At 39.7% G+C, this 13448-nt stretch overlaps 1 protein-coding gene across 1 annotated transcript; it reads left to right on the forward strand.

Annotated features, from left to right (window-relative positions):
- Nucleotides 1-446: 446 nt before the first annotated feature.
- lcat (lecithin-cholesterol acyltransferase) lies at nt 447-12911 on the forward strand. Its single transcript, XM_023985235.3, has 6 exons — nt 447-843; nt 8383-8539; nt 8807-8922; nt 9011-9106; nt 9248-9472; nt 9764-12911. The coding sequence occupies exons 1-6, from the start codon at nt 693-695 to the stop codon at nt 10384-10386; spliced, it is 1368 nt and encodes a 455-aa protein (XP_023841003.1). The 5' UTR covers nt 447-692; the 3' UTR covers nt 10387-12911.
- Nucleotides 12912-13448: the final 537 nt, after the last annotated feature.

Consider the following 13448-nt stretch of genomic DNA (forward strand, 5'->3'; position numbering starts at 1 on the left):
TGTGTAGGTTATAATAAGGGCTAATTGTAGACGTAGCCTCTATAAAAATGCATTGGCTATATCAACAGGCCAATATTTGATATAACATTGTAAAAAGCCAAAACATGTATTGCATGATAATGAAAATATGATATTCAGAAAACAATCTAACTTTTTTTTCTTCTACATTTTTCGTTTGGTATAATCAATAGAAATCTCTAAATGCCGGATTGTAATTAATAATTTACTTTGGTACCATAGTGCAAACAGCCTTGACGGAATGGGACTTGTACAACAATCAATAGGGCATTGGGTATGTGGTAGGCTACACGTTGTGTTTGTCCTTGTGTGTGTGTGTGTGTGTGTGTGTGTGTGTGTGTGTGTGTTGTGTGTGTGTGTGTGTGTGTGTGTGTGTGTGTGCTTACATTTCCATATAAATTCAGTTAAACTATAACCCGTCGGCCTTTTACGTTTACTACACGGTAGAAGCACACAGCTGCTCTTATAGAAGGACAGATGCGCATCATGTTGATGTTATTTATACCTGTTGTGAGAAGCGCTTTGAAAGTGCGGTCTAACGATGGTCGAGTAACTGACCTCACATTTTCCCTCTGATTTCGCGCCCCACCTCTTTCACGCACAGCATTAATAGGCCAGTTCTCCTCCCCCTGACCTAGTGAGAGACAAGACAACACTGTCAAGATTTGGACAGAATGGGATATGCACACTGCTGTACCGTGCTCCTTATAGTATTCATTGCGCTACAGCAATCTGCTGGATTTTGGCTCTTCGATGTGGTGTTCCCACCAAGTGCCAAACCTCAAAACAAAATGGCAAACAATAGCACTCCGCCGGTTCTTATAGGTAAGCGTTTTTATTTCTTGATTAGTTTGCTGTGATGTGATAGGCCTATTGCACCGTGTTATTTGTCATGGAATTCGATTTATGTTTTATGTGATTGTAATATCAGTTGGCTTTCTTGCATACTGAAAGTCCAAAATGTATTTCACAAGACTGGTCGATTTTCTGTCTGGAACTTGACGCCAGCTCCAGGCCGTTTTCTATGGTATCTGCAGGTGTTGGTGTGAATGCTAAGTGAATCCTATGGTCCTGGGCCAGGGATATATATTTGATTCCTAATGGCATTGGCTGGGGTGAAGAAGCATACCCTAATTCAGCATAATGGGAGGACAGCCAGCCTATATCTGTCTGGAGATTAAATAATTTGGGGCCTTGGGGTTCAGGAATAGTTCTGGTAATACTTCATTTTAAGGAGTCATTATTACAGTGTAATTATATGTGTAATTACACTGTAACAAGTCTTGTAGTTAATTGTAATAACTCATAGTTACACTGTAATAACAAAATGTAACTGGTGGGAATTGTAGTCTGTAATTACAGAGGTGTAACAACAAATGCTTGTTACCATGCTTGTTACTAATGGGCAAGTTTCCACTAAATTCACCAAATGTAGTGTTTTGTTTCTTCTGAGTTGCATCTGATTCAGTAATAACTGTCACAGGGTTGTAGTCTCTTGTGGACAAATGGGTGTCCGAGATTACAAAGGTTGGAGGCTCAATAGGCTCTAATTACCTCCTGTGAATGTGCACTCTTCAAAATTTCCACTCAATGTTGTTGCTGCTAGTTGCTGCTTGCCCCCCAAAAGTGTAGCATCTGGGTTAACTTTATTTACTTTACAATAACAGATCAGATATAGGCCAACCTCACTGACTGGAGTCTACCATACGGGTGTCATTCCACATTATAATACAAAAATAACTTGTAATGTATGTGCACATAATCCATGATGACAACCTGAACCTCCTTGCCATCCAAGTGAGAGGATAAACCCACAAGTACACCACAGAGTACATGTCATATCTGTATAAGTACAATGTAATTACTAGGTGTTACACAGGATATAGCTTGTGTATCCTGAGGGGTACTTATTGTAATTATTGTATACTTATTTAGTAAATTACTTATCCTGACAATCTGGCCCATATTTTAAGGCTTCCGAGAGCGCCATCCAATTGGGAGGTTAAACACACTAGTACCCACAGAGTACATGTAATATATGCATAAGTAAAATGTAACTACTAGGTGTAATACAGAATTTAGATAGTTAAAATGAAGTGTAACTTGAGGGTTACTTACTTGTAATGAATGTGTACTTTTATATAGTAAATTACTTATCCTGACAACCTGGCCCTTATTTCAAGGCTTCTGGAAGCACCATCCAAGTGGGAAAATAAACACACTAGTACACAACAGAGTATCTGTAATAGCTGCATAAGGACACGGTTGTCGCTAGTTACACTGCAAAATTACTGCAGCACAATTTTTTTTAGGGGGGGATGCAGTATTTGCAGAATACTGGAGTTATACTGCACTCTAACTGCAATCTATTTTCGTAAGGGAGTGAAGTGTAACTTTATAGTTACCCATGAGCAATTTCTATATAATTACTTATTACTTTTACCAAATGAAAATACCTACAAACAAAAGATGAGCTTCTACTTTAGTCAACTTTATTGCAAAAATACATTACATTTCACACAAATAATAACTTGTATTGTTTGTTTAATCTAATTAGTCAAATTATTAATCTAAGATATACAGACCTACTCAATAACATAAAAATAACTATTCTAGTGGTGACTCAAATCTGTAGCCTATAGTGTGGTGAGTAGCCTAGATATCTAGCTAATACAAAAAATGGGATTGTCTTTTTATACCCTTTTTAACATTACAAGTAACAATGGAAATTGACAACTCTGTCTCTGACTTCATCCGTTTATTTCTTGTAAACATTTTCCGATCCTGGAGTCTGAGATCTTGTGGGAATCAGTGGTAGAGAAGAATAATGTATAACAACTTAGCATAGGCACTATATATTACCCCTATTTCTCATCATCATGATTTCTAGGCATATAGCCAGCTAAGCTTAGCTAGTTGTGTTATCCAGCTAGCAATAATGTGCTTGTGTTGACACAAGTAGCTAACTAGCTAGATAATGTTAACATGCTGGGTGTCTCACGTAATACAGTGCATTCGTAAAGTATTCAGACCCCTTGACTTTTTCCACATTTTGTTACGTTACAGCCCTATTCTAAAATGGATTAAATAAAACATTTTCCTCATCACCTATGGTAGTCCACCTGTGGTAAATTCAATTGATTGGACATGATTTGTAGAGGCACACACCTGTCTATATAAGGTCCCACAGTTGACAGTGCATTTTGAAGGAATTGTCCATAGAGCTCCAAGACAGGTATGTGTCGAGGCACAGATCTGGGGAAGGGTACCAAAACATTTCTGCAGCATTGAAGGTCCTCAAGAACACAGTGGCCTCCATCATTCTGAAATGGAAGACGTTTGGAACCACCAAGACACTTCCTAGAGCTGGCCGCCCAGCCAAACTGAGCAATCAGGGGAGAAGGGCCTTGGTCAGGGAGGTGACCAAGAACACGATGGTCACTCTGACAGAGCTCCAGAGTTCCTCTGTGGGGATGGGAGAACCTTCCAGAAGGACAACCATCTCTGCAGCACTCCACCAATTAGGCCTTTATTGTAGAGTGGCCAGACAGAATCCACTCCTTAGTAAAAGGCACATGACAACCCGCTTGGAGTTTGCTAAAATGCACCTAAAGACACTGAGACCATGAGAAACAAGATTTTCTGGTCTAATGAAACTAAGATTGAATTCTTTGGCCTGAGTGTCACGTCTGGAAGAAACCTGGAACCATCCCTACGGTGAAGCATGGTGGTGGCAGCATCATGCTGTGGGGATATTTTTCAGCGACAGGGACTGGGACATTAGTCAGGATCGAGGGAAAGATGAACGGAGCAAAGTACAGAGAGATCCTTGATGAAAACCAGCTCCAGAATGCTCAGGACCTTCACCTTCAAACAGGATAATGACCCTAAGCACACAGCCAAGACAACGCAGGTGTGGCTTCGAGAAAAGTCTATGAATGTCCTTGAGTGTCCCAGTCATAGCCCGGATTTGAACTCTATTGAACATCTCTAGAGACCTGAAAATATCTGTGCAGCGACGCTCCCCATCCAACCTGACAGAGCTTGAGAGGTTCTGCAGAGAAAAATGGGAGAAACTCCCCAAATACAGGTGTGCCAAGCTTGTAGCGTCATACCCAAGAAGCCTCGAGGCTGTAATCGCTGCCAAAGGTGCTTCAACAAAGTACTGAGTAAAGGGTCTGAATACTTATCTAAATGTGATATTTCAGTTTGTTATATACATCTGCAAAAATGCATTTTTTTTCTTCGTCATTATGAGGTATTATTGTGTGTAGATTGATGAGAAAAAATATCTATTTAATCCATTTTAGAATAAGGCTGTAACGTAACCAAATGTGGAAAAAGTCAAGTGGGAAGATAAGACCATCGAGCCTAGCTAACGTTAGCTAGTGAGTAGCAATCATAGTATATTTGCCAGCTTTAGTTAGCTAGTTAGCTAGTCAAGGTTAGAAAACTAGCTAGCTAGCTAAAGTGCTAGCTAATCCAAAAAACGCTAGCTAACTGCCTATGCTAAATTGTCCCGCAGAATTAATGTATCCAAAAAATGTAAACAAATTGTATGGAAAACTTACTTTCTCTCTCCTGTGTTGACGTTTTTGACCTACAACACTTTGTTTCGTTCACTGAAATCTTTAATGTCTGGATTTTGCACACTGAGCGTGTACTCCAGGGGTCGACAAACTTTTTCACTCAGGTCCCCCAACATTTGGGCAAAAAAATCTAGCTAAAAAAGCGTTAGCTGACATTTCTAAATAGCTCTCTAACATACATATATTTTTTAACCTTTATTTAACTAGGCAAGTCAGTGAAGAACAAATTCTTATTTTCAATGACGGCCTAGGAATAGTGGGTTAACTGCCTTGTTCAGGGGCAGAACGACAGATTTTTATCTTGTCAGCTCGGGGATTCGATCTTGCAACCTTCCGGTTACTAGTCCAATGCTCTAACCACTACCCTGCCGCCCCAAATGCATTGACCAATTTAGAAATTGCACCTCGTGCATTCTACTATTACAACTTTCAAGAGTAAGTTGAAAGCTGGACTGAGTGCCTTAAATATATACAGTACCAGTCAAAAGTTTGGGCACACCTACTCATTCAAGGGTTTTTCTTTATTTTTACTATGTTCTACATTGTAGAATAATAGTGAAGACATCAAAACTGTGGAATAACACATTTAGAATCATGTAGTAACCAAAAAAGTGATAAACAAATCAAAATATATCTTATATTTGAAATTCTTCAAAGTAGCCACCCTTTCCCTGTCACGACTTCCGCCGAAGTCGGGTCCTCTCCTTGTTTGGGCAGCGCTCGGCGTCACCGGTCTTCTAGTCATCATCGATCCACTTTTCATTTTCCATGTGTTTTGTCTTGTTTTTCCTCACACCTGGTTTCAATTCCCTCAATCATTTGTTGTGTATTTAACCCTCTGTTCCCCCCATGTCTTTGTGTGGGATTGTTTATTTGTAAGTGCTTGTGCACGTGTTGTTTGGTGCACGACGGGTTTTTGTACCCAATTATTCTTGGTATTTTTATGCCGTGGGTTTTGCTAATAAACTGCTATTACCAAGTACTGCTCTCCTGCGTCTGACTTCCCTGCCACCGATTACGCACCCCTTACATTCCCTTGATGACAGCTTTGCACACTCTTAGGCATTCTCTCAACCAGCTCCATGAAGTAGTCACCTGGAATGCATTTAAATTAACAGGTATCCCTTGTTAAAAGTTAATTTGTGGAATTTTTATCTTCTTAATGCGTTTGAGCCAATCAGTTGTGTTATGACAAGGTAGGGGTGGTATAAAGAAGATAGCCCTATTTGGTAAAATACCAAGTCCATATTATGGCAAGAACAGCTCAAATAAGCAAAAAGAAACGAGAGTCCATCAGTACTTTAAGACATAAATCTCAGTCAATACGGAAAAATAACTTTGAAAGTTTCTTCAAGTGCAGTCGCAAAAACCATCAAGCGCAATGATGAAACTGGCTCTCACGAGGACCGCCACAGGAAAGGAAGACGTAGAGTTACCTTTGCTGCAGAGGATAAGTTCATTATACCCTGACTACACCGCTCGCGTCGCGAGAGCGAGCGTTGCAAAATAAATGTAGGAATCTATGTTATTTAATTATTGCACCCACACTGCTCGCGCGCACCAACGAGTATCTGCGTTGCCAAGGGCTAAAATAGAAGTAATTCCTATTTCTGACGCAGATCATGCTGCAAGTCCTGCCTCTCCCATCTCCTCATTGGTTTATAGAAGCAGGTACCCACGTGCCATCTCCTCATTGGTTATACCCACTTGGGTGATTGAAAGACAAACTGTTTTGCCGGTTGTCATGGTAATACTATGAAAGTGTAGATGCCAATCACCATATAAGTTCAAAGATGAAAAAGCCCGGAAGGAGGAGAGATGACTAGAAATTATTTGGTTGACCGTTTTATGTGTGGATTAATTGTCGGAGTAGAGGACCTTGTGCATTTCAGGTAAAATAACAACTCAATGTTTATATCCCAGGAGAAATTAGCTAGCAACAGCAAGCTAGCTAAATAGGACAAATTAGCTAGCAAGTGCAAATTAGCTAGCTAAATTGCCATACATGTTTAATGCTTTTCGACCTGTCCCCAAATTAATGTCATTGGTTCAGAGTTTGTTTTGATATTTTAACCTGCGTGTCGTGATCACGTTTGGTGTAGGGGGACAAAATACATTTATGCACAATAGCGCACGATGGTGCACGCGCGCAGCCGGTTTGGGTTCCGTGCATGTGTGGTTCCCACCGTGAAGCATGGAGGAGGAGGTGTGATGGTGCTTTGCTGGTGACACTGTCTGTGATTTATTTAGAAATCAAGGCACACTTAACCAGCATGGCTACCACAGCATTCTGCGGCGATACGCCATCCCATCTTGTTTGCGCTGCATCAGATGAACTGGCCTCCAAAAAGCAGCCAACAAGTGCTCAGCATATGTGGGAACTCCTTCAAGACTTTTGGAAAAGCATTCCAGGTGCAGCTGGTTGAGAGAATGCCATGTGTGCAAAGCTGTCATCAAGGCAAAGGGTGGCAACTTTGAAGAATCTAAAATCTGAAATATATTTAGATTTTTTAAGCATTTTTGTGCTTACTACATGATTCCATATGTGTTATTTCATAGTTTTGATATCTTCACTATTATTCTACAATGTAGAAATTAGTAAAAATAAAGAAAAACCCTTGAATGAGTAGGTGTGTCCAAACGTTTGACTGGTATTGTATAGGGTGTCACGCCCTGGCTATAGAGAGATTTTTTATTCTCTATTTTGGTTAGGCCAGGGTGTGACTAGGGTGGGCAGTCTATGTTCTTTTTTCTATGTTGTTGGTTTTCTATGTGTTTGGCCTGGTGTGGTTCCCAATCAGAGGCAGCTGTCTATCGTTGTCTCTGATTGGGAGCCATACTTAGGTAGCCTGTTTTCCAATTGTGTGTTGTGGGTGATTAATTTCTGTTTAGTGTGTGTTGCACCTGACGGAGCTGTTTCGGTTGTCACTTTGTTGTTTTGCTTTTTAGTGTTCAGTTTCTATTAAACATGACGAACACTTACCACGCTGCGTTTTGGTCTTCACCTTCTTCCGACGGCAGCCGTTACAGGGGGACCCCGCACCCGCCCTGCCGACTCCTTTTTATTTTATGTGAACTGTTTGTAAACCTGTTTTTGTCAGTGGGCCAGGGCATCAAACTCCAGCTCTTTATTGCAAAATTGTGGCAATGAATTGGTCGGTGTTCAATTGGTTTACACTTATCACGTGTTTTGTGCAGGCTGAAATATGGTGCATTGGGACGCTATTGGAAACTTTAACATTTGTAACAAACATAGAAACAAGTATTTGTTGTTACACCCCTGAAATGACAGACTCCAATTACCACATGGTCCCGTGTGGCTCAGTTGGTAGAGCATGGCGCTTGCAACGCCAGGGTTGTGGGTTCATTCCCCACGGGGGGACCAGGATGAATATGTATGAACTTTCCAATTTGTAAGTCGCTCTGGATAAGAGCGTCTGCTAAATGACTTAAATGTAAATGTAAATGTTGTTATTACAGTGTTACTATTATTACAATGAATTGCCCTTAAATGAAGTGGACCATTCTTTTTATTGGTCAATGTCTTGTGTCTGTTTGATGGGACAAATCACATTGACAGTTGTGAAACAAGGGAAAACACATAAATCTCTACGTTGACTTTGTCTTGTCATCCTTTTCTTTCTCATCTACCCTTGTTGAGTCCACTTTTTAAACTACTTTATTGTAAACTGTGATGATTGTCTCTACATTGTTCTAAACTTGCCTCCTTGCTCATCTGGCTTCTAAGTTCAAACATTTTTCCACTTTTGACCAGTACCTGGGAACCTAGGAAACCAGCTTGAGGCCAAGATTGACAAGCCAAGCCTTGTGCATTGGATGTGCTACAAAAAGACAGATGACTTTTTCACACTTTGGATTGACCTGAATATGTTCATGCCAATTGGGATTGACTGTTGGATCGATAATATAAGGTGGGGGGGAGAATGAATATGATCTATGTCAAAATAATTCTGTTTATATCTTATGATAAATTCAATAATTTTAACTCAATACACTTAGGGAGCATTTGCCAATTGTTCATTGCTGTATTAATAAATAATGCACTGTAATAGAAGAGAGAAGCATACAACCGCAACTCTATTTTCACAAGTTTGATTTTGAGTGCGAGGCATTTTAATGGTTGGGATCATTTCCTTATGCAATAACATTCTGTACATACTGAATATTTCCTGCTACAGAATTGTATACAATAGGACAACTCGCAAGACCTCCAATTCTGCAGGGGTGACGGTGAGAGTGCCTGGTTTTGGACAGACATATTCTGTTGAGTTCTTGGACACAAACAAGTTGTCAGGTGAGAACAACCATAATGAGTACATCTGTTCCTATAATTGTTTTCTTTTTGATTATGATTTCATTAAATGAAACCTGTCCTTTTCCAGGTTATTTTCACACTATGGTTACACATTTGGTCAACATGGGATATGTCCGTAATGAGACTGTCCGAGCAGCACCATACGACTGGAGGGTAGCTCCAAGTAAGTGACATCATGGACACACACACACACACCATCCAACTGACAATCACATTCCTGTACAACAAAAGTACAACTCATTCATTGTTTATGCATACATGCTTTCTCATCATGTGACTGTGCCTATTTGTCTCTCCTTATCAGACGAGCAGGAGGAATACTTTGCACAGCTGAAGAAGCTGATTGAGGATATGTACGAGCAGTATCAACAACCACTTTACCTCTTGGGACACAGCATGGGAAGCAATTATGTCCTCTACTTCTTATATCAGCAGACCCAGACATGGAAAGACCAATACATCAAAGGCCTCATTTCACTTGGAGCACCCTGGGGTGGGGCAGTCAAGCCTATTCGAGTGCTAGCATCAGGTACTATATGTCAAAGTCTGGTGGACAGATTGAAACAACCTTACCTGTAGTAGAAACATAACATAACCTAAAAAAAACATGATAACCGGGTTGAAGTAGTTTTTACTGTCCTGTAAATCACATTGACAGTAATCGGTACATATTGCAAAATAATTTTACTTGTGATGATACCCACATCTTAATTTTCCTGAAAGGGTGGTAGGACTGGTTTGTCTGGATTACTTTGGCGAGTCACATATTGATGAAAGATTGCCATGAGAAAATAATTTATGATAACAATTGTTTCTGCAGGTGAAAATGATGGCATCCCAATGGTATCCAACATCAAGATCCGGGAGGAGCAACGCATGACAACAACAAACCCCTGGATGCTTCCATTTGAAGAGGCATGGCCTGCAGACCACGCCTTCATCTCCACACCCTCATTCAACTATACCCACCAGGACTACCAGCGCTTCTTCAAAGACATCGACTTTGAGGATGGCTGGTTCATGTGGGAAGACACCAGAAACCTGACAGCTGGTCTGCCCCCTCCTGGTGTTGAGGTATACTGCTTCTATGGTGTAGGGCTGCCCACACCGGTTACCTATATTTATGACGACCAGTTCCCAAATGTAGACCCTATAGACTATGTGTATGCTGATGGGGATGATACAGTGGACAGTCTTAGCATGGGTTTATGTAAGCGTTGGATAGGAAAGCAAGCACAGCCTGTCCATGTCAAGGAGTTCAGGGCCATGCCCCACTTGGAAATAGTATTCAATAGCAAGGTAATCAATGTAGTCAAGAGTATCCTGGAGGGAAGATATGGGGAAGAGGATTCTACATTCCAAGAGACTGATGAACGTCCCATTGACTCCGCAGTCATGCAAGATCAAGTCCAGCCGGACCAGGCTCCCAGATCTACACTGTAAGCTTTTGGGGAGAAAATAATTCACTCTCCCAATGTACATACTATTACTGATGCAGTAGCTACTAAGTTGGACTTATACACTGAGTGTACAAAACATTAAGAACACCTGCTCTTTTCATGACATAGACTGACCAGGTGAATCCAGGTGAAAGCTATGATCCCTTATTGATGTCACTTGTTAAATCCACTTAAATCAGTGTAGATGAAGGGGAGGTGACGGGTTAAAGAAGGATTTTTAAGCCTGGAGACAATTGAGACATAGATTGTGTATGTGTGCAACTCAATATTAGGAGGTGTTCCTAATGTTTGGTATACTCAGTGTATATGTACATACATCCTAACTAGTATTACTATTGAGATGTGATATAGTATGCATATGCCTCTTGTTTCATTATGCTTATCATATTTTCCTCTTAGAATGATAGGAAATCAAAAAATTACATATGTATTTGGTCTGTGTACGTTTCCTTATTTTGATTTTCGAGTCAAAACAAGAGTGGAAAAACAGAAAAAAAGCTTTATTATTTTATTTATTTAAAAAACTAAAATCATAAATCGACTTGTTTTCCCATTTATTGTGTCAAAATTGGACATGGAATAATGGCAAACAAATAACAACAAATTGTATTAAATGTTAAGATTTTTTTTTTTCATACACGGAAGTACATGCCCCCTCATAGAATATTCACAGAGTTGGGGTGGGGTTTAACAGCCTATGTTGGCAGCTAAAAGAAAGGATTAGACTGAAAAAGAAGATAAAAAATAATAATGTTAGCTAACATGCAGAACTTATTATGAAGTTAGCGTGCCAATAGCACAAACTTAACAAGAACTGAACAAAGTTGGCTTGCACTAGTTGGCTAGCTAGCACTAGATGCTAGATAGTAGTAGCTAGTCGAAGTAAGTTGGTCCCTTCACTTGCAACAAGATGAAGCTGCCCAGTTAGAGCTAACTGCTGCAGAAATGTCAGATTTCTCCAATACTTTCTGTAGCTAACTTAGCTATATCTTCTGTTGGCTAATAGTCAATAAACACTAAGTAATGATGAACAGAAGTTACCTTATCTGGTTACCTTATCTGGCATGTTGCATAGCCAATTTAGCTATTGCTAAATGTGCAAATAGTTAAAGTTCAAAAGGGAAAATAAATAAACATAAATATGGGTTGTATTTACAATGGTGTTTGTTCTTCACGGGTTGCCCTTTTCTTGTGGCAACAGGTCACAAATCTTGCTACTGTGATGGCACACTGTGGTACTTCACCCAGTAGATATGGGAGTTTATCAAAATTGGATGTGTGTAATCTGAGGGAAATATCTGTCTCTAATATGGTCATGCATTTGGCAGGAGGTTAGGAAGTGCAGCTCAGTTTCCACCTCATTTTGTGGGAAGTGTGCACATAGCCTGTCTTCTCTTGAGAGCCAGGTCAGACTACGGCGGCCTTTCTCAATAGCAAGGCTATGCTCACTGAGTCTGTACATAGTCAAAGCTTTCCTTAAGTTTGGGTCAGTCACAGTGGTCAGGTATTCTGCCACTGTGTACTCTCTGTTAAGGGCCAAATAGCATTCTAGTTTGCTCTGTTTTTTTGTTAATTCTCTCTCAAGTTCTTTTGCTGTGGACACCAATCCCATGTTGCCAGATAAACTACTTTATCCCCTAATACTATAAACTTTGCTCACTCTTATTAAACTGCCTTTTGATTAAATCGGTTTATTTCAATGTTTAAATTTGTTTCAAGTGTGTTTTTTTACTAAAAGTTGACAGATGGCACTTGTATGGAGGAATGTGGGTGGTGGGAGAGAGTGGATACATGTTTGTAGATGGGTTTGTTTGAAGAAACTCCCTCTCCCCTTACACCCCCTCCTTCTCTTGATCAGTAATAAAAGTAAATGTAATTTCTGCATTTTACCTGTGATCCAAAATAAAATAAAATTGAAGACAAAAGGAGATTTCATATTGCTTTGTCTCTACACATCTATTCCCTACTGGCCAAATGCAGTCACCAACCACTTCAGCTAGCATTTCCTGTTTTTAGCTCAATTTAATTTTAAGGTCAAACACTTTGGATGAAATGTCAAAAATGTGACGGGCTTATTATGCTTATTATGCATTATTATGCTTATGTATTTGTTGGTACTGTATGTAGAATAAGGTCTCCAATATTCTTAAATCTGACATGGGTTGAAGTTACTATCATTAATCCTGCGTCAAGTCTCAAATATGGCTAAATTGTAGTGTATTTACTGAATAAACCCTATATTGTACAATTATTCATCCACTAGACAGCAATGTGCTACCACCTTCAAATAGGTATAATGTGAAGAGTTTTTCTATTCAGCCTTCAAGTACTGAGCAAATGTCCAAATGAATGATATTACCTGAATTTGCATTGCTTTGATGGATACTAGATATGACTGGTTGTGATCCAGAAATATGTGACATGCAAAGTTCAAATGTCATACAAAGTGGGTAATGTTGATCCCTCAACTCCTGTCTGTCATTCATTCAATTAAATATCTTAAACCCATACAGTGGAAGGTGTGGTCTATACCTTGTGAATATTCCTTTTTGATTGCACAAATATTCCCATTAGTTCTCTCTGCTATAAAATAAAGATGACACAGACATATGTTAAATACTCAAGCACTGGCTCATTGGAAGAAACATCTATTTTATTTGTATTCAGTCGGGAGTCTCAATTTACTGTTGAGAAGTAGAATACACAAAGTGCAATTTCAAAATGTGGTTGCGCATCTGCAGTTTTTCTCGTTATGTCAGTCACTGACACACTTAATTAGCCCATGTCAGCTAACATTTTTATATTGGTCAATTAGTCTAGCGGCCCTCTACGAAAACAGTTTGTTTCATGTTAAATGTCAGTCAGGATCACCCTAGACCCTATGCACTATGCAGATGAGGAGATCTGAGATGTGTGTGTGTGTGTGTGTGAGAGAGAGAGAGAGAGAGATGAGAGGAAAGGAAGATTATTTTCTCACAGCAGGAAAATAATCCTGCAGCAACAGGAAATGTGAATTATTGGGTAGATTATAATGAAATTACAAAA

Source organism: Salvelinus sp. IW2-2015, linkage group LG4q.1:29 (assembly GCF_002910315.2).
Source record: "Salvelinus sp. IW2-2015 linkage group LG4q.1:29, ASM291031v2, whole genome shotgun sequence".
In the NCBI taxonomy this organism is placed as follows: domain Eukaryota; kingdom Metazoa; phylum Chordata; class Actinopteri; order Salmoniformes; family Salmonidae; genus Salvelinus; species Salvelinus sp. IW2-2015.

Bases quoted from the DNA above. Each gene is read 5' to 3' on its own strand.
- lcat (XM_023985235.3), top strand. From the start codon at position 693: ATGGGATATGCACACTGCTGTACCGTGCTCCTTATAGTATTCATTGCG. The intron at 8,540-8,806 runs GTGGGGGGGAGA...TTCCTGCTACAG, and splicing joins TGTTGGATCGATAATATAAG to AATTGTATACAATAGGACAA. The intron at 9,107-9,247 runs GTAAGTGACATC...TCTCCTTATCAG, and splicing joins CGACTGGAGGGTAGCTCCAA to ACGAGCAGGAGGAATACTTT.